Source organism: Ostrinia nubilalis, chromosome Z, assembly GCF_963855985.1.
Source record: "Ostrinia nubilalis chromosome Z, ilOstNubi1.1, whole genome shotgun sequence".
NCBI lineage: Eukaryota > Metazoa > Arthropoda > Insecta > Lepidoptera > Crambidae > Ostrinia > Ostrinia nubilalis.
The window spans coordinates 25,085,380-25,106,990 of NC_087119.1; the positions used below are offsets into that span (position 1 = coordinate 25,085,380).

The 21,611-nt window shown below is 37.6% G+C and overlaps 2 protein-coding genes across 4 annotated transcripts in view; one reads left to right on the forward strand and one right to left on the reverse strand.

Moving 5' to 3' along the window:
* Nucleotides 1–575: 575 nt before the first annotated feature.
* On the forward strand, nucleotides 576–4,423 carry LOC135086967 (peroxisomal membrane protein PEX16). Its single transcript, XM_063981814.1, has one exon. The coding sequence runs from the start codon at nucleotides 764–766 to the stop codon at nucleotides 1,751–1,753; it is 990 nt and encodes a 329-aa protein (XP_063837884.1). The 5' UTR covers nucleotides 576–763; the 3' UTR covers nucleotides 1,754–4,423.
* A 4,978-nt stretch (nucleotides 4,424–9,401) lies between these two features.
* LOC135086964 (ADP-ribosylation factor GTPase-activating protein 1) overlaps nucleotides 9,402–21,611 on the reverse strand; it is a 126,662-nt gene continuing 114,452 nt past the window's right edge. For 2 of the 3 annotated variants that reach the window (XM_063981813.1, XM_063981811.1), the window contains 2 exons: nucleotides 11,995–12,128; nucleotides 9,402–9,590 (listed from right to left, as the gene is read on the reverse strand). In XM_063981813.1, the coding sequence (XP_063837883.1) occupies nucleotides 9,428–9,590; nucleotides 11,995–12,128 (297 nt within the window). In that variant the 3' untranslated portion in view covers nucleotides 9,402–9,427. The remainder of the gene's footprint in view (nucleotides 9,591–11,994; nucleotides 12,129–21,611) is intronic. The other variant, XM_063981812.1, reaches the window with a different exon arrangement.

A 21,611-nucleotide genomic window follows, 5' to 3' on the forward strand; every position in this document is an offset into this window, starting at 1 on the left:
GTACTTCGCTCCTGTTAAATATCTGTAAGCGAGAAAAATGAGGAGATCCGTAGGACTGACATAGCCCGCAGAATCGCTAAAATCAAGTGGCAGTGGGTGGGGCAAGTAGCTCGTAAAGCTGATGGCCGCTGGGGCAGGAAAGTTCTTGGGGGTGACCACGAGCCGGAAGACGAAGTGTGGGCAGGCCTCCCACTAGGTGGACCGACGATCTGGTGAAGGTCGCGGGAGGTGCCTGGATGCGAGCGGCAGGGCCGGTCTTTGTGGAAATCCTTGGGGGAGGCCTTTGTCCAGCAGTGGACGTCTTTCGGCTGAAACGAACTGAACGAACAAAACGAGACAAAAAGCACTTGCCAGTACGACTGCCAGAGAAGTCAACGTAGACAGGAAACACAAATATTTGCTTGTGTTGATGGTCTCACTCAAGTTGAGTGACTCAACTCTTTTTGCGTGACCTATACTATTTATTTATTTAGATATTGGCTGAATGTGCAAACCACGCGAAGCCGTAATAAAAAAAAAACTAGTTCATGTCAGATTTGACAGCACGTTTTAATGACAGTGGTTGTCAATTTTTAATAGCTTTTTGTCTGTGGTGTTTGGTTTTTCGGTCATCATTTTGGTTCGACTGTTGAAAAATAATTTATTGATCGAGTCACGCTCTTATCACTAATGGGTTGTTGGTTATCTTAGTAAAAAATAATTACTGTTACTACATTGAGTACACGGTGATATTGTTTACGGGCTACGGCTAACATAATTCAAAATGAACAAGAAGTATTCTCCATCAGAACTGTACGAACTTTACAAGAAGTGGGTGATCAGCAACCCCAACGTTGTGACCGATGTTGAGACGGTGGCAACATGGTCGTCTTACTTCGTCGCCGGTAAGATAAACAAATCACCAATCGTATCCGAGTTCGTCTACGCGGTGTCCAAACTTCTTGCTCTATTCAACGATAGACTCATTAGAGAAGCCTACGGCAATGAAGTTCAGTATTACGGGCTGCGGGAACAGATAAAGATATGGCTGACCGTGATTCACTATTGTGAAGTGCTTGTTGAACTGGTGGTCAAGCACAAGTACAGCTCCCGAGCTAAATGGACAGTGGCTACTCTTCTACAGCTGTTCAAGTGCTCCTCGGCGCTCATTCTCCTGTACAAGTATAAAGAGATGCCGATATCGCACCCGCCCATCCCTATGCTGCAGAGGAAAAAATTCACAGAGGGCAAAGAGACAGACGAGAACTCCAATGCATTCTTCACTCTACGGAGGTCGGGCCGAGTGGTGCGCCGTGTCGAGGGCGCGCCGCCGGTGTCGTTCCGCGACTGGCAGCCCATTAAAATCAAAGAAGACCATCCCAACCCTAACATCAATCTCAAAGATCTAATGTACGCTGAGACTCTTCATTTGCTAAAACCCCTCATACATCTTGCTGCCATGAGAGTATTTGGCTCAAAGGCATGGAAGCAATGGTTCATTGCTCTCGGACTTGACTTGGCAAGTATGAAGCTATACAACAGACATGTAAACAATTTGCCATATGAACAAAGAATAGAAATAAGCCGTAGGAAGTTAGGAATGATTCTGTACTTGCTAAGGAGTCCCATGTACAACGGTTACTCGCAGAGAGTTATTGAGGGTTCTCTTACATCCCTTTCAAAGTCCATCCCACTGGCTTCATTCATTGTTAGTCCAATTATACAATATTTGAATCATTGGCAAGAAATCTACTTCTATATGTGGGCTTCATAAATCAATTTATCCGTTATTAGTGTTGTAAATGGTGGTTTTGTTAGTATTTAATCCAAGTTCAGGGGATACATTTTATAATCTATCATTTTCATAATTCCACTGCATATGTTTTGATAACATTCGCCAAATTCATATCTCTTCAAATGATGTTTGTATTACTTTGAAAGATTTTATGTATATAATTTCATTAAACAATTTTGTGTACCTGCAACATTTTTAGTTTGGTATCTTCTGTGTTAATACATATGTTTAGGGTTGTGTTGGTAGTTTATTTATACCAACCTTTGCTGTGCAAAAGTCTCCCTTCAACATAACATTCCTCTTTAAGTTATTATAAGCGAAAGTGATTCTACTAGTGTGAGAGCAGGAGGAATTTTTTTTCATTGAACCTTTGTTTTTGTGTAACCCTTGAAAATATACCTATGCCTGTCACCATTATGGTGATTATGGTGTTATTATAATTCTACTAATTTTCAATACAAAAACACATTTTATTTACCTATACAGTAGAATCTCGATTATCCGGACTTCGATTATCCGGATATCCGATTATCCGGACTCATTCTTCATGGTTTCTAATTACCGATTCAGGATCTGGACCCATAAAAACCGAAGGCGCCGCCAACGTAACATAGTACGGACGTCTTTTTGGTTCATTGTTAAAAGAAATGGATGTCCAAATTGTCCAATGGTCTAAAATTTAGATTTTTAGACTCTAAAATGATGTATTGAAAACCCTTTCTGTTGTGTGTAAAAAGTTAATTATTGTTTGATTTTACTTTGGAATCGATTATCCGGATTTTCGATTATCCGGACCACCCCTGGTTTTAATTGATCCGGATAATCGGGATTCTACTGTACATTATCTTATATGCTGAGCGATTAGACATTTGTAAAAATTGTGTATGTTATAAAATATTGATTCAATTAACTCCAACATTTATTATTTGAATCTGGAAGTGTGAGAAAGTGATATTTCAAATATTTTATCAATAACAACGTTGAATCTTTAAATTATATGTAACAATATTATTTAACCAGAGGTCAAAAACTTGCAATTTAACAAAAATATTGACAATTTTGACAAGGTTTGTTTGTATCCCTGTTATAATTAACTATGTAAAATATACATACATAATTTACACATGTTTATTTACATATTACATAAAATGTATTGGCACTGGCTATGCTATAACAAACAGCGAATGCAGGTACTATGTTACCATGTTTAGTATTGCAATGTTTATGTTTTGAATAGCGAAAATATTATTTTTGTAGAACTTTCAAGCTTTTTTGGCAAGTCAGAGACAAGACAAACAAACGGAGGTTAGGACGATAATTATGTTATTTTTTTATGGGTGATGGAATTGTGCTGGTATTGCGTAAGATTCATCGAGCTGTAGGCTAAGTTTATACAGATATGCATTGTAGACAATATTAATAAAGCCTTTGTTATTGAAAAATATTTCTTTTTTATAATTGAACAATACAAAATGTATGTTTAGGTATGTAGTACTTATTATTATTCTGTGGTTTAGGTTACCTACATTAAACTGCAATTTGATGATGACTGGACTGCTAAAGACCATTAGAGTATAATTACAATAAATGAAACCTGTATAAAAATCTTGTTTAAGTGACATTGAATACGAAAATATACAAGCTCCATTGCACATCTTGTACTCATTCATGTGATAGTTATGACATTTTTATATAGATTTTTACTTTTTTATGTTGTAAGTCAACTACACTCGGCATCAAATAAATCGCACCTCCCGCGACAAGCACTTATCAAACGTATGCATCCCCACTTCCCACCAACATTGGTACCATTTGAAAGCCTAGTTCTAAACTTCATTTCATTAAAGGAAAGGTTTTTACCCCAAAAATGTGTCTTTACAAGGATCCAGAGTCACTTCTTCAAAAAATAGGTAGTTACGCTATAGCCATTTTTTATGACTATAAAACTTAATTTGGGATTAATTGGGATTAATCGCTATCCATCTGTTAAAGAGGACACGTGAGATCTTTATTTGGTTTTATAACCATAAAAATTGGTCTAATTGATCCCAAAAGTGAGCCCAAAGTGAGGTCTATTTTCAAGTCACATTTATGGTATATGTTAATCATTTATTTAGAAATGAAATGTTTTTTCTTTAAGGATATTTATTGGGCTTTCAAATAACACCAATATTGTTGGGGTACCATGATTGTGTCAGAAGAAAATCTTTAAAGTTCGCGTCGCGGAAGGTGCGGTTTATTTGATGTTGAGTGTATTTCACATAGAATCCCATTCATTATTCGAATTTCTGTCTGTGTGTTGATACCATATCATAATGGTATAGTAATAGATAATGCGAGGGAATGATTTTTATTTTTACACAATAGTAACAAATGAATGTACGTACAGCAATAAATAAACTCATCAAATATTTACATAATTACAGAAGATTAAAATGTGATTAATTTGCATTTTCTGACATGTTTTTTTGTGATTATTGTTCAATTAGAATTATCATAATCATTACAGTCTGCATTCTGCAATCTATTTGTACGAACTTTGTTATTATTTAAGTACATACGACACCTACCTATGTAACCGTTAGTACTTTTTTACTTGTCATGTTATTCTAAGGGACAGTGGTATATAATAAAAACATTCTTAATTCAGTAACTAGTTTATTTATTTAATTGAATATGTATGTTTAAATAATGTTACATCATTAAAAAGTCCTAAAGACTATTTCCAAAAAAACAAAATACACTTATCTAAATACTCATAATACTATTACATTTTCAAATCTATAAAATCTCGCTGTAATACGAAGCCAGTGCAAAATCATTGATGATTAGCAATTTTAACACAATCAACACTTAATATTGTCACCCTCCTTATGCAGTCGAGTAATAAACGTAGTATACATGATTTGTACATAAAATTTACGTAAATAATTAATTAATAGTAAAGTAAAATTCGTTCAAGTTATATATATTCACCTATCTACTTGATTTAATAATATTAACCTGATAATATAACCTTATAATTTTTCCAACAAAGCTCCTATGACACAATTTAAAACAACTTTCCAGAGAAGTGTCTAAATATTATAAAATCTGTATACTTTAATATTGTGATAAAAAGATAATCTTACTGATACACACAAGGTGCGACATTGCAATAAGTATACAACAAATTTTTCATTCCTTTTAATCACTCTGGAAAGCCTTAGCGAATAAAAACATAATGATGAATTTGCCTTCTATTCCTTTTCCAACCTAATGTACTTAAAATAAGGAATAACATACTATATTAAAGTTGCATATGAAAATAAATGCTCAATCAAGCATCACAGCTCTCTAGGAGCGCAATTATATTAATTTAACTACAAAATTAAAATTAAAAAAACATTCAAACAGGTTTGTTATTCGAAACTGATCTTAAAATAAGGAATAGTTTTAAGATCTTGGAGTGATAGTCCATATTTTAACAGAAACAAACAACAAACTTGAGTTTTCGTGTTAAATAATATTAACTTTACCTTTGAAATTGCCGACTTAAAGAACTCAATTTCAGTATTTTTTTTTGGAATGTCTTTCTGAAATGGACAAACGAGCTATTTGTTGAAAATAAACAACTAATGTAAAAAATTTTAGAATTTCTCTTAATTTGAACAGGTGTGTAGGAACATTTCGGCATTTTCTATGGTAAAGAGCTAATATTTTTATAAGTAAATCCAGAAATCAACATGTTCCTTCATGCTTGTGGGACGACAGTGGTCACAGGTTGACATCTAAGCATGTTGCTGTAATTACAGTATTTACCTACTTATAAAAAAATTAAAGTAATTTAGGACCTAAAACTTAGGGCCGCAGAGTTTAATGTTCACTGCTCAGAAACGTTCGTGTTTCTCCCGAGAGTTGATTTAGCCCAGGCGCAGATCACCGATTTTTTGTCTGCCGATAGTTTAGTACTTTAGTCGACCAGTTAATCAGTATGGGCATGTATGGACGATATCATACAAATTAAAATCGGACCCAAAACATATTATTGGCAGGTAGTTGCTCATAAGATAGGCCCCTTTATTGATATTTATTGTCCGTGGTGCATAATCTTTTCTTAAATGTTTTAAACCTTTGTTTCCTGTCCTCCGCTTTGAAATGGAGGGAAGTCGAACCTTAATTTCGAACTCCTCCTATGTTCTTCTGATTAATTTCGTTGCGGGTCCAATGACAGTTTAACTTTCCCCCGGGACAAACTTGACCTTCATTGGTTGGGTTTTTGTGGCGGTCAAGCTGTGGATCCTGGCTACACAGGAGTTGCAGTGGTGGGAACGAGAGGTGGGCCCAACCCAACTTTAATTGGTGGTCTGCGCATAGTCTTACCGGACGACCTTTTGAGATTACTTACAAGTTACAACTCTTACAAGCGCTGCGCCCCAAATAATTATATTACCATATAATTAAATTGTAGAATTCGCGCATAAATAAACATATTTGATGCCTGTAGCTCCAGGCTAGCCATTCGATGTGTTTTAATTATTCAACATGCAATTGTGGCAAACTAATACCTTTTTTCTGAAGATGTTAGGGACAAGTTGGTATAAGTTTCTACTTTTCAACTGAATTCGAATCGCCATCACGAAACCGATATCAGTATAATATATCAGTCAATGCAGTCGACAGGGTTCGAATTAGCGACCTCTCGAACCGGCACTCACTTTGAGCTGTGTCGCATATTAAAATTTATAATACATAAAACTACTCCATATTTGTCAAATAATGTGGTTTTTAAATTTCGGGATGTTTATAGGAATCTTGATCGTGCACTACAAACTTTATTAACTTTCGAATAGTGGTTTTATGAATCCATTTTAGCTGAAAAACTAAAACAAGTAGCCTAGCGACAGATACGAGTCTTTAAATCAATTCTTGAACCTAATAAACTCCACAATTATCAACTCCTAATGTAAAATATACTATACTTTGAAAAAGCAGAATATAAATTAATTATAATTTGTCCAAAATAGAGTTTTATACTTAACGATCGATAGGTTACTTTTATCAACATATATCTCATAAAATAATGTTCTTTTTGATTACAATAATAATGAGCGCACCCCTAAAAAATGGACAGATTTTTACATACAAGTAAAACTGCTTTCTAGCTTACAATAGAGTGGGATAAACATTAAACTATTTAAAAATGGCCACCATGTAGCCCGTCATTGCAACTTAAGTTCAAATTAAAAAGAAAATGTATTTCATAACGCAATTTCTAAAATAGCCTGGCCGACCGTTACACACATCAGCTACTAATATTTACGGTGAGATAAAACTGTTATTATGCATCTACTGACATTAAACTTGCTGAATATTGGCTACTTGATATAACGTAAGCAGCATTGCGATACTACTTACTCGACAAATTGACTTATACGATACAAATCTTACTTTAAAACTGCTTATTATTAGATGAAAGAGAATATCGGCCAGGCTACGTGATCGTTAAATCTGCACGGTACTCAAAACCATATAAATGTTATGCAAGAAATATTGGTTCTAATAAAAATATCTCAATAAAATCGATTTTAGTAAGTCAGAATTAATTTTAAGAACAAAATGATTGAATTGCAAAATACATAATATGAATGTACCGTGCAGATTTGAAAATTAATACAAAGAATTAAACATTAATTGTCCGAAGCGTGTGAAGTCATTCCATGAAGTTTGATCGGTCACCGTAGTTCATCTGTAAGCAACATAATACTAATTTAGTGTTTGATAATTTATTAACTTAAACATAGCTCGTATATATGTTGGCCGTTAGGGCAGAAAAGTTTCGTAGAACTACGGATCGGAAATCGCAATAGGCCTCTCCACTCGGTTGACCAATCTAGTGAAGGTCGCGGGAAGCATCTGAAAGCGTGCAACACAGTACCGAGTGTTGTGAAAATCCTTGGGGCAGGCTTCTATCACGGAGAAGACTACCTTGGCTGAAACCACTTACACAGGTTTCTAAGTAGAACATGTTAAGCCTTATGTTTACTCAAAGATCACAGAAACTAAAGAGAGATGTGAAAAGGGGGCGGGGTCGGTGTCGCAGCAATATGCCCAAAAACAGAACACATTGCTCGCGACAGCAATGATAACAGCAGCGACGTCATAATGTAAACAGTTTACATTGCTTGCGTAGTACTAAAGATTATTCGAACGTTGAGTACTGATACCGCAGTGGATAATAATCACATTTTTTGATTACTTTGTGTGAATTTCTAATGCGACACTGAGTTTCGAACTCAGCGCATTAGTTGGCATCTCTCTATATCTCTATAGTTCTTTTATAGAGCATGATACATTCTAAGTGGTTGCTATTTTCGCGCGAGTCTAGGTTGTTGCAATAGGGGTGGCGAACCGGTCGATCGCGACTATTAGTTCAGTCGATCGTGGCAAGGCAAAAAATACTACATGATTGTGTACTAAACTACTAAGCTATGCTGTTTCATTTATTTAAGATTTCAAGAAGTATGTAAGTGGTAGGGTAGATCACCCAGGGTTTCATTAGTAAACAGTAGATCTTATGTCTAATCAAGTTGGCCACCCCTGGTCTAGATGGATAGACCTGCCTGCTCAGTTGTTCAGCCAGTCCCAGGAGTCGTCGTCGGGCTTCTTGATGGTGATGCTCTTGATGTCGGGCGGCGGCTGGAGATGCCAACTTGACATAGACCGCGCGAGTCTAGGTTGTTGCTATAGTCTAGATGGATAGACCTGCCTGCTCAGTTGTTCAGCCAGTCCCAGGAGTCGTCGTCGGGCTTCTTCTTGATGATGCTCTTGATGTCGGGCGGCGGCTGGAGATGCCAACTTGACATAGACCGCGCGAGTCTAGGTTGTTGCTATAGTCTAGATGGATAGACCTGCCTGCTCAGTTGTTCAGCCAGTCCCAGGAGTCGTCGTCGGGCTTCTTCTTGATGGTGATGCTCTTGATGTCGGGCGGCGGCTGGAGATGCCAACTTGACATAGACCGCGTGAGTCTAGGTTATTGCTAGTCTAGATGGATAGACCTGCCTGCTCAGTTGTTCAGCCAGTCCCAGGAGTCGTCGTCGGGCTTCTTCTTGATGGTGATGCTCTTGATGTCGGGCGGCGGCTGGAGATGCCAACTTGACATAGACCGCGCGAGTCTAGGTTATTGCTAAGTCTAGATGGATAGACCTGCCTGCTCAGTTGTTCAGCCAGTCCCAGGAGTCGTCGTCGGGCTTCTTCTTGATGGTGATGCTCTTGATGTCGGGCGGCGGCTGGAGATGCCAACTTGACATAGACCGCGCGAGTCTACGTTATTGCTATAGTCTAGAATCTAGATGGATAGACCTGCCTGCTCAGTTGTTCAGCCAGTCCCAGGAGTCGTCGTCGGGCTTCTTCTTGATGGTGATGCTCTTGATGTCGGGCGGCGGCTGGAGATGCCAACTTGACATAGACCGCGCGAGTCTAGGTTATTGCTAAGTCTAGATGGATAGACCTGCCTGCTCAGTTGTTCAGCCAGTCCCAGGAGTCGTCGTCGGGCTTCTTCTTGATGGTGATGCTCTTGATGTCGGGCGGCGGCTGGAGATGCCAACTTGACATAGACCGCGCGAGTCTACGTTATTGCTATAGTCTAGAATCTAGATGGATAGACCTGCCTGCTCAGTTGTTCAGCCAGTCCCAGGAGTCGTCGTCGGGCTTCTTCTTGACGGTGATGCTCTTGATGTCGGGCGGCGGGCTGGAGATGCCGACCTGGGACAGGTCGCGGGAATCCAGGTTGTTACGGGTGGTCACCGACTCCTTCCACGGCTGGCTCTGTTCGTTCCTGGAATTGAGAAGCATTTATATTAGAAAGTATTTGGGTTAGTATTACAACAGCATTTCTACTTCTTCGTCGCTAATCCGTCCGTGGTGCATAATCTTTTCTTAAAGGTTTTAAACCTTTTTTTTTGTCACCTGTCATCCGCTTTGCAATGGAGGGAAGTCGAACCTTAATTTCGAACTCCTCCTATGTTCTTCTGATTAATTTCGTTGCGGGTCCAATGACAGTTTAACTTTCCCCCGGGACAAACTTGACCTTCACTGGTTGGGTTTTTGTGGCGGTCAAGCTGTAGATCCTGGCTACACAGGAGTTGCAGTGGTGGGAACGAGAGGTGGGAATATCCCGTTCTTCGTCGCTACACCTTCATGTACACTCGTGTAGTGAACCTTTAGCAGAGTACTCATTTAGCCGTGTAGCATGTAATCTATCAGATACTGTATCAAGTGAGTATAGGGTCATTCCATCGTTTCGGGTGTTACGTTCGTACACACATATTCAACAATTTCATGTATTTTGAAATAGTATTTTAATAATGTTAGTGCCTTAATCTGTCCGTTTTTAGTTGTTTTATCTTAATAATAAAGTTTGTACAGCTTAGAATGTAGGATAACGAAAATATGAGTCGAAAAGTGTGCGTTTCGGGCGTTACGAGATTTTGCCTCAATGTTCTAACTGTTGCTGCATTTACTCGAAATTTAGCGAATTTTCTTAAGGAAGCATACCTAAAACTTACAGGACTTCTAAAGTATGACATTTGCAAACCATGTAACATACAATCACTGTTAAATAAAACGTTTTACTATTTTTTTATAAATTTTTTCTTTGTTTCGGGTGTTACAATGGTTCTGTTTCGGGTGTTACGAGTACGAAAATTCAACTCGTTTTATCGATAAAATCGGTGTTTTATTAGTCTCTAGGTACTACAAAATAAGGAGTACAACAAATAAACACAAATAGAGCGAATTCTGGTTTGAAATTACGAAGCAGCTTTTTTTTTAAAATATACAAAGTTTAAGTTTAATTTTTCCTCAGAAGATAGCTTTTTCTATTGTTTTAGGCTTGAAATATCATTACTTTAATTTCTAATTACGATATTTATTGGAAATGTCAAACATCTACACTTTTTAGCAATACCTTAATTTTAGTGTTAAGTCGACATTTCAAAAAAGTCTTAAATTGAGAAATATGACTCCTTTTCCGATGCCAGCGCTAGTGGGAGGTCAAAGGACCCTCACAGTAATACTTTTTCACTTCTCCAAGCAATATACACACATTATCGACATATAAATAAAAATGTAATACCCGAAACGTTTCGGGTGTTACAGTTTTTAATCAAGAAAGAAACATACTTAATTAATATCATGCTCAGATATTAGTTACTATTTGAAATCATTACTACCATGACCTTACTTTTACCAAATATTGTTACCCTAATCCATGTGTAAGGTACAATAATAAAACAAATACCTGTTTTTCTGTTTCGGGTGTTACATCGCCGAAGTAACAAGAAAACACACTTAAAACTTGATGATTATCCATTTTTTTGGGATTATGACGCTATCTACCAATACTATGATAAATACCCTCAAATCATATAGTGGCAAAACGGTTCACAGATTGATAGTTTTTTTAAAATAGTATTACCAGTAATTAGAGAGAAAATGATCATTCAGACAGTTGACTTGAGTATAGACTTTGAAGACTAATAACTTAAAAACTACATGTTTCCTTCAGATTTTTTTTGTTGCACATTATAATTTGGAATGTTTACTTTCAAAATTCATCAGATTTAATGCGAAAAGAACATATTTAGTTTTTCACCCTCGGTAACATTTGTCATGGAATGACCCTATAGGCACGAGTCCGCAGCGAGCTGCTCGCTGCGGACCCGCTGACTGGCGGTATCACTGCGAGCACAAAGGCGGCTCGCAGATACGCGATGACCGTGGACGAGCCGTACTCACTTGAAGGTTGGATACGTTACATGCTACGTTACTTGCTACATGGCAGGTGAGTACCCTGCCTTTGAGTCATGCCACTCGCTCTTACAAATTACAGACTTAGTGTAGAATCACCTGGATGCTGGCAGCGCAGGGCCGTTGTGGAAATCCTTGGAGGCTTTTCAATCTAGCAGTGGACATCACGTTTGGTTGAATGGGTGATAAGGAAGGTTGTAAGAAGAAAGAAACCCGATCGCGTGTCAGGTACCAATGCGCTGGACCGACCAAGTGAAATCAGCAGTGGGAGACGGCGTATGTGACTGCACCAGACAGTCTGCCAATAGAGAGAGATGGCGGGAGATCGTGCGGAGAGTTGTATCCGCCTCTACAACCGATGTGAACAACGCCTCAACGTGACCACGAGCGCTCTGCCAAGATCGTAAAGAAGAAGAAGAAAGTGAGGGTACCATTGAGAGTAGGGCTCCGAGGTGGAGCTCTTCATGGCTCCGTAGCTCTGCGGCTGGTGCTGTGCGCTCGAGTTGCTGGCACGGCGCAGCTCACTGGCACCTCCCAGGGAGCTCCAGCCTCCGCGGTTGTTCACCTGGAATTAGTAGTATTAAACGGCTTTAGGAATCACTAGTATACGACTTAAAGCGCTGGTAGGGCAAAAAAAGAATGAGACATGTATAGGCTCCTTAAGAGCATTAGAAGATTTGAAAGTACTGATTTAAGTAGTCTATACAAATAAAGATAATTTTGATTTTTAAAGAACTGATCATTTCCACAGACGTACGTTACGATCTGTAAGAAAACAATCACTGTCTTTGGTTACAGTGCAGGAATTTCTTTAAGTTTTGCATCAAGTCTGTATAATCAGGCTTTTATAATACTTTAAATGCCACAACGTGTTGCTTGGTATGCTGTGGTAAGATCTAAAAGATTTTTTCCAAACAGGGTCAGTTTTCGGGAGCTCGCAGTTACTCTTTGTTGGTTTCTTGTAAGCTATGGAAGGCACAGCGTTACTTGACCAAATGAGTACCTTGTTTGCGGGATCAATATCATATTGTAACTTCCTACTTTTTTATATTTTTAAACCGGCAGACAGTGGTGACTGAGTTTGTTGCGGCGCTTCTTCTCAGCACTTGCCAAATGTTTGTCTCGAAGCGCTGGTAGGGCAAAAAAAGAATGAGACATGTATAGGCTCCTTTGAGAAGTTCCTAAGAGCATTTGACGATTTGTAAGTACTAATTGAATTAGTCTAAACAAATAAAGATAATTTTGATTTTTGATTTTGATCTTCGTATGTACCTACCCCTAACGCTTGCTTTATCCTCCATGCTGGCTCCTTACTGCTGTAGTCCGGACCTTCTCTTCGAAGGTAAGTGGTGGTGAATTTGGGGCACAGAGGAAGCTTCGAATACTGAGGCTGTCATCCTAAGGAATCACTATTAGCCCTCACCGTGGCACTTGAATTATTAAGAACATAAAAGCCTCCGTCAGTCTGGAGGAGACTGTCCCATCACACCCTCCCTGAATTGCTCCATGAAAAAGCACAGTGTTTCCATTTTAATTATTATCAGTAACATATTTACAAAATCAATAATGCCTTTGCAATTTCACTGCAGCATTTTATCAGTGCAGTTTACGCGTGACTACTGAAAAGCATCGCTCTTGAAACTGAAACAGAACTGGAACAGCGCCATCTCATTGCATTCAACTGCACCAAAGCGCACAGGTGGTGCTTTAAATTTTGAAAGTTGCTATTAACAGCAAGTCCAGACGTATTTAGTACCAGTACAAAGCAAGTGAAGGCGCTAGGCTACCACTTTTAGTTGAAGCGCTCTGAATGTTTAATAGTTTTCGCAGTTTTCAATTAGTTAGAAACAACAACAAAAGGCGAAGTTGAAGTTTGCTGCAAGATTTAATATGATGAAAACGGTCTATGATTCAATTTGCCACCTTTCTATGAGCACGTATCTATTTGGGAATTTGGTTATCCGGTTTTTAACTTAAATTCTTTTCAATTGTCTACCTCTCATTTCTACCACTAATTATTCAGCAAAACTAAGTGCCTAACTAAAGGCTTAACAAACATTTATTTTGCTGACACTGTCATTGCATTAATGCTGATCTGAATTAGGGACAAAATGCTTATTGAAGTGATCAGCGCAGCGGCGTATTGATCACGGTCGTATTCACAAACATCACTATGGGGTCTCATAGTGCGCATGAACGCACAGGGTGGCATATGAACCAATAACAAAGCTCTATTCAACGCTGTGCGTTCGATTTTCTGCTTCACTTAGGCAAGGATTGTTGGTGAATACGGGTGTCAGTGTCATTCTATTAGAAGAAGTAGGTAATGTGAAATGAAGCACGAAAAAAGCAAGTTATTGACATAATATAATATTTTGAAAATTATAAATAACTTGAAAAAATCGAACTGCCTAAGGCGGGAATTGAACCCACGACCTTCCGCTTGCCGGGCGACTGCTCTTCCAACTGAGCTACTTAGACACTGGATGAACCCGTCGAAATTTTCAAGTGTAATACGCTGTTACGGCCAGCGTAGTAGCTCAGTTGGAAGAGCAGTCGCCCGGCAAGCGGAAGGTCGTGGGTTCAATTCCCGCCTTAGGCAGTTCGATTTTTTCAAGTTATTTATAATTTTCAAATTAGTTTGAGATGCGACTCTTAACGCTAAAAATTAAATAACTATAATATAATATGTCAATATATTATACTTATCACCTTTGATTACGAGATTCAGAATTCAATGAAAAAGAACTTTAAAAAACATTTTTCAATTAGTTATTCTTCCACTTCCACTCCATCATCGGACAGACAAGTTCCATCACAGATTCTATTGCATTGTCATCTGACTAACCATTATTATGCAAAATTTCAATCGGCTCCGAAAAGCGGGGAAATCCCACTTGAAAGATTTGATTTAGCCACAGGCTGACATCGGCACAAGAGGAGCTAAATTAAAGCTCAAAATGAATTGTAAGTCTTCGTTAAAAAGGTTTATAGATTTTATATTTATCTAAAAATCAAGTTCAAGTAACTAAACCAACTAGTGATTTTCGGTGTGACAAAGTTTAGCATTGATATCTTAAGATAATTATAATGCAGCAATAATCAGCAAAATACTGCATATTTATGCTAATAGGTACTAACATGAATGGCAAAATGTGTTGGTAAGCGCATAACTCAACAACGCCTGGAACAATTTTACCAATTTTTTTTAATGTTCGTTAAAGTCCAAGGATGGTTTTTACGGCGAGAAATATTCGAATAATATCCGGGAAAACTCCGGGCGAAGCCGCGGGAGGAAAGCTAGTATGTACTAAATAACGAAAACATATTCAATCGAGTTAAACGCACTAATGCGTACGGTATACATTACGAGTATACTTCTTGAGATTTTTCGTGTACTTATTTAAAATTGTGAATACCTAATCATTTCATATTAAATCCCTAAACGAGTACTACGTAAAGCAAAAAGCAAATAAATACAGTCTGCTAAAGTGCTCTATAATGTTAATAACAAGTTTGTTTAAGTTCCAACAGGAGTAAAACAGTTAACGAGGATCGAGCGGCTTACTTTGCTGTACAAGGGAAAAATACAGCGGAACTTTATTATGCACTAGTTAAATGTTAGCGATTTCCACTTATTGTAGTAGAAACGGAAAATATAACAAACTCAGCGGGAATTCTTTGAAGTTGCAACGCTGTTGATTACTCTGTTTTAAAACAGTTAACAGACTATTTAACTGTTTCGTTATTGTTTTGTTAGTGCAGCTGTTTGTTTAATTGTTTCGAATACTTAAATACATTTGTAATAGTGTTTAAGATTTTAGAACAAGAGGTCTGCAGAACAACATTGTCGTTCGCTGAATTAAATAGGGTCATGTCACCTGTTCGCATCCATCGCAATCTCCACATCCTAATGGATTATTCTTTTAAAAATTGTGAAAAATAACCATCCTTAGCGCCAGCGAAAGCCTTCTATGAATGTCTGGAACACACTGGTTATGACAGGATGCTAATAAGTAAATACAAAAATATATTGGAACATTTAAAAGTGTTTTTAAAGGTCTACTTACAGATAATAAATAAAATAGAAGCGCAGTGTAAAATGTCTAAGGATATTTATTTATTTATTATTTATTTATTTATTTAAATGATTATTATCAATTTATAAGTATGTATTTTCCACTCTTTAATTTATCGTTTGGATCTACTAGGTGGACACAAACAGGCGTCGTGACCCTAATACCTAAAGTCGGAGTGGTAAAACAGTCGGTTTTAATTCGCTAGCCTAACTTACGTTGAAGCACTACCCGCAGTTGGTAGTGAGCTCGTCGAACTTCACTAACACGATTTGAGAACTGACTGCGAACGTTTAACGCGAACCGCGGGTATTCTCAAATACTGACAGGGTTGTCACGCCGCAAATGACCTGACAGTAAAATATTTTCCACTTCATCATCATTTTAGCCACAGGACATTAGGGGAGGGTTATGTTCAGCTGGTCTGGCTGGCCTACAGGTTTCAAACAGGAATTTATATTGCGAATTGCGATTTTATGGATACCATATGACAACTTTTTATTGACGTTACGAAGTTAGCCGGGACAGCTCGTTTTTTTAATATTTTTAATACTCAGCATCATTTTCTGTCTTTAATATGCCTTTTCAAATGAAAAACGTCCACTGCTGGACAAAGGACTACTCTTTTCATCCTGCGGTGCCTACAGGCGTTTACCACAAACTTCACTCGTTTCTAAGCACGAAATACCAAGTTCTCATTTGCTGGGCTACGAGTACTTAAGTGTGGCGAAGACAGGAAAACTCTCATTTTTTATATCCGTTCGTTTCAGCCAAGTGCCATTCACAGCAGGACAAAGGCTTTTTTCATGAATTTCCACAACGATCGGTCCTGCACTGCCCGCATCCAGATGCATCTTGCTGCTGATCGTCGGTCCACCGAGTGGGAGGTCTGCTTATACTACGTTTCCCGTTTTTTTTTTTGTTTATTTTAGATTCATAATCTAAATATATATAACTCAAAGGAGACTGACTGACTGACATAGTGATCTATCAACGCACAGCTCAAACCACTGGACGGATCGGGCTGAAATTTGGCATGCAGGTAGATGTTATGACGTAGGCATCCGCTAAGAAAGGATTTTACGAAACTCCACCCCTAAGGGGGTAACACGGGATCCACCCGTACGAAGTCGCGGGCGGCCGCTAGTAATTCATAATATAAAAGCATTTCAATTCAACTGAGTGACAGCCCTAATAACAGATTCCGTGCCGTAATTTCATATGCGAGATTTTCGAGCGCATATTGTCAAAGCTAATGGCATTCTTGTTTTGGGAGCGTTCAAGTTACGAATGTGTGTTATCTAATTATGCAGCTCATATGAAATGCGCTGTAAGCTTGTGTTTTGTTAATAATGCAATGATTTTACATAAACACATTGTTTAGTACAGGGCAGGCATTCCAACTAAAATAACCTCCGGACCCCGGTGCTCCGTCATCGCCTTGGTGGAAAAAACTTTGGGAAAACATTCAAAGCATTCAAATACCCCAATAGGGGTGTTTTCTGGGTAAAAAAAGCAAGAATTTTAATTAGTCCGTCAGTTAACTTATCTTAAAATAATCGACACGTATTTTTCACTTTTTCAAACTAATGAAAATCAGAGATAAAGCGCCAAAGTTCAAAAGAAGAGACCCGTGATGTCAATGAGTGCTTAAAAGTGTAGGACTTGGTGACGTTGCGCGATACTTCAACGCACAATAAGTACAATAACATTGTAATTATTTGTTTGATTGACAATTAAAAATATACGTGTCTAATATTTTTTGTTATTATAATGGACGATCCAAAATTTTTTTTAGGAAACTAGCCTATTCATCCCGGAACCATTTTTGTACCTAGCCTATGTGGAATTCGCAAAAGTTTAGGTTCTTTGCAAAATCTCAAAGCAAATACTAAATTCCATCCCTGTTGTTAGATAGAAATTAGCGTCAATCAATTCACCACGCGTTCCAGTTCTATGACAATTACCGGCGTTCCAGTTTTGGTTATTCCACGTGGAATTCAATAAATGGAATGGAATTAGTATTTCATAACGGGACCAAGCATGTGGAGTTCTGAATCAATATGTGGAATTGCGGACGATGCGATGATGATAATAGGACAGTATGTGCGTTTGTGGTGGACGTGGCTTTTGATCGCGCTTCCTGTGTACATTTAAGGCATTTCAACCGTGCGTTCGTCAGCAATGAGGGTTTTCGCGATTGAAAAATCGCGTCTACGTATTGCCATCTGGCGGATTTTTCAATCGCGAAAACCCTCATTGATCATTAATTTAGCTCTAATATTATGTCTAGAATTCCAGGTCAAAAATATGCAAGATCTTTGTCCAGCACTCAGCAGTGCCCGTTTTCAGGTTCAATCAAGGATTAATTTAAGACTTTATTAATATTCTAAATGGGTGTTGTCAAAGTGCTGAAAATACAACCATACTGATATATTTTGAAATCAAATGCACATCGAGCGTCAAAGCTACTTGTTGATCGGTAACTCGATTTGAACCCGACGTCGCGACGTCTTTAAATCAGTTTATACCGCCAGATATATCGGTTCCACGAAAAAGTAAAAGCATAGAATAATTTTCATTATGCAATAATTGTTTATCAATATTATACGTGACAGCAGCATTTAATCTATAATATATCTAAAAAAGCGAAACTGACTGACTGACTCACTCACTCATCACGAAATCTCAGAAACTACAAATGCTAGGAGTCTCAAATGCATGGGGGTTCCTTTTAGAACGTAGGTGCTCACTAGACTGGATTTCGCAAAATTCAACCCCTAAGGGGTTAAAACGGGGATGGGAAGTTTCCACGCGTACGAAGTCGAGGGCGGCCGCTAGTCTCTTTATAGGTACATTTTATTTTAAATATATTAAAATAAATCTCTCATGGAGCTTTCTTTTAAAATAGTGAAAGGCTTTCCGTATCGCATATGAGCAAAATTTTAAATTAGGAGAATACGAAATAGAAAAGTATGTGAAATGGAATGGAATTTCATTAGGATATGAAGCAGCTATCGATTTTGTATTTACATATTTAATGAAAAGGTATGAGATTTACAGAATTTTGAGTTCCAAGTAATTAGGTTTTTCCGATCCTTTGGCAAGTTTCCCCTTTCACAAAGAACATTTTTGGTATTATTAAACAAACTTTTAGAATATAATAAAGAAATTCTTTTTAGTAAAGAAATAAAAAGTGGAAAAGTTTTGCGTGTACAAAATTGGAAAATGAGATTGACAAGACTTCTATAAATAGATTTTAGGTCAAATTAAATGATAAACCAAAGTAGTCCTGCTGTCTTTTTTTAGTAAGAATATAACAATCTATTACCATTACCAATATTATAAATGCGAAAGTAACTCTGTCTGTCTGTTTGTCTTGCTTTCACGCCTAACACTGAACCGATTTTGATGAAATTTGGCATAGAGATAGTTTGAGTCACGGGAAAGGACATAGGATAATTTTATCCCGGTTTTTGAAACAGGGACGCGCGCGATAGTTTTTCTGTGACAGACAAAATTCCACGCGGGCGAAACCGCGGGCGGATAGCTAGTAAGTTTGATATGCCAAAGCATATCAAAGAAAAAGGATCTTTCACGCGTCAACACAAATGTAATACATACATTTATGAGTGCTCAATAACATCACAATTTCGAATTTCACGCGATACATTTGAAAGTATTTGACACGTTAATAAATAATTATAATAAGTAGGTATTTATGATAAAAAGTGTATAGATAAGCGGTCGCGCGTGTCCTTAAGACATTTAATAACTAATAAGTAATGACACTAACGCGAACGCCCGTATTCACAAACATTACTATGACGTCTCACAGTGCGCGTGGACGCACAGGGTAACACACGAACCAATTACAGAGCTCTATTCAACGCTGTGCGTTCGATTTGCTGCTTCACTTAAGCAAGCATCGTTTGTGAACAGACGTAAATCAATGGCACGTCTTAAATATAATACAGGGTGGAATATTTCTTATCAAAAATAAAGGAATGTTTCTTTGAGTAAAATTTTCTATCTACAGTATAAAGAGTACTTTCCATTCAGGTGGCATTTCAAAATTCCACCCTGTATACCTTTAAGTTTATAATTCGTTCCAGTACTACCGATTGTGTGAAGCAGTTTCATTCACGATCCGTTGTTCGTGTTTCATCCCTTACTATACAAATAAAGATTAGAGATAATAAAAAGTTTAAGACACGGGTCACCCGTGTCTTACTCTCATGTGACCATTGAATCGAGGACCGGTCAGTCGTTATCTGGCCAAAAAACCTTTGCTGAATCAAAAAAACATTAAAAGACTTGTTGATATCGGTATCAGATTAAAACCTTTTGTAGCTATCGAGTTGGGTTGGTATTCACCCTTAGACACTCAGTGACCGTCTGTTGAAACTTGATTCATGGGAAAGTTCGGTGCTCAAGTTCGATCTTAAAGCTGGCTTTCTTGCAAAAACTAGCAGGGATGTTATGGATATCCGTAACCGTAACCGAAACTTTCGGATATCCGAAACCGTAACCAATTAAAAGTTTCGGATAGTTTCGGATGTAGGCAGTTTAAATTGTTTTTTGTATAGCATTATATGTAAAGGCATAACAGCCTGATTTACCTTTATAATGTCATCTAGTATCAATTTTTATTTTTTTACTACTTTTTATTCTATGTAAAGTGTGCGGCCATGAATGAACCGTGTTGGACAACTATTGCAAATTGCATTCTAAAGCACAGATATCCGTAACCGCAACCGAAACCGATATAATATTATTCCTATATCCGTAACCGAAACTACATAATACATTACATCCCTAAAACTAGTTAGGTCTCTGTGGGAAGAAAAGCCCGATCTTAATAATGAATCCGCTCTCCCTTCGGTTGTAAAGGTGCAAGGTACGGGTGCCAATCTCGCATCTCTGCGATTGTCGAAATTCGCACACGATACAGATGTGAACTTGCGAACACTTTATTTTTTTTTTTTTTATAATAATAAATCTTTATTTTACTCACACAAAAAATCGAACAGAATTACATAGTGAATGTATAAGATACGTTTGATGTTCATTCTTGTGTGAGTCTGATGCCTATGCTAGGTATTTAGTATACCTGTATTACAGGTCATCAGGCTCCACACTTTATTCAGGTAAGTTTTAAAATGCGATATCGAATGGACTTTTAATGTGTATTCTTGCTTTTGTCTCTTCAACAAAGTGACGATAGGTGATCGATATAGTAATTAGCCAATACATAGTTATTGGCCAACTTGCCTAAAATGAAAAGAAACAAGCCTAATGGAAGTTATTAAGAGAGGAAAAGAGACAAATATTTTTTCTGAGCAATACGCAGTATTACGCAGTCCAATGTAGTAAATATTTTTGTCTCTTACTTATTAACAATAACTATGTATAGGCTAATTACTATAGCAATCATCCAAATTTCGACATTAACTGTTGTAGGATTTCATGAAATATTTTTTACTCATTTAGTTTTAAGATAGTAAGTTACTATAATGTTTTATGTAATAAGTAAACTGGTAATACCATTAGCTACTAATTACATAATAATTTTAATTGGTATTGATTGTTCATAGCCGGATGAACGTTACTTGTTAAATTTAATAAAGCATTGTTTGAAAAAACAAATTACGAGCAAATTAATCTGCATCGGTCTTTATGACGTTTTAACCTCTTATCATAAACTAGTTTCTTTGTAACTTCACATTAACAAACTTATAAAGAGCGCAGAGATTAGTTCCATCGCGATATCGATCAAGCTATTAAAATTCAAATGTGCAAGGACACGAATTCTCAAAAAGGGCGTCTGCAAAATCGCACACGCTTTTGAAATTCAAAAATCGACCACCAGGATCTTGATTGCTTCCCTACAGGCACTCCATCGGCGTTAATTAACCCTCCACTATCGTCCCGTCCGCGCTTTGGAAACTTTGCGGGGCTTTTTCACCTTT

What these genes read in the sequence shown, in the direction of transcription:
- LOC135086967 (XM_063981814.1), top strand. Translation starts at nt 764, where the DNA reads ATGAACAAGAAGTATTCTCCATCAGAACTGTACGAACTTTACAAGAAG.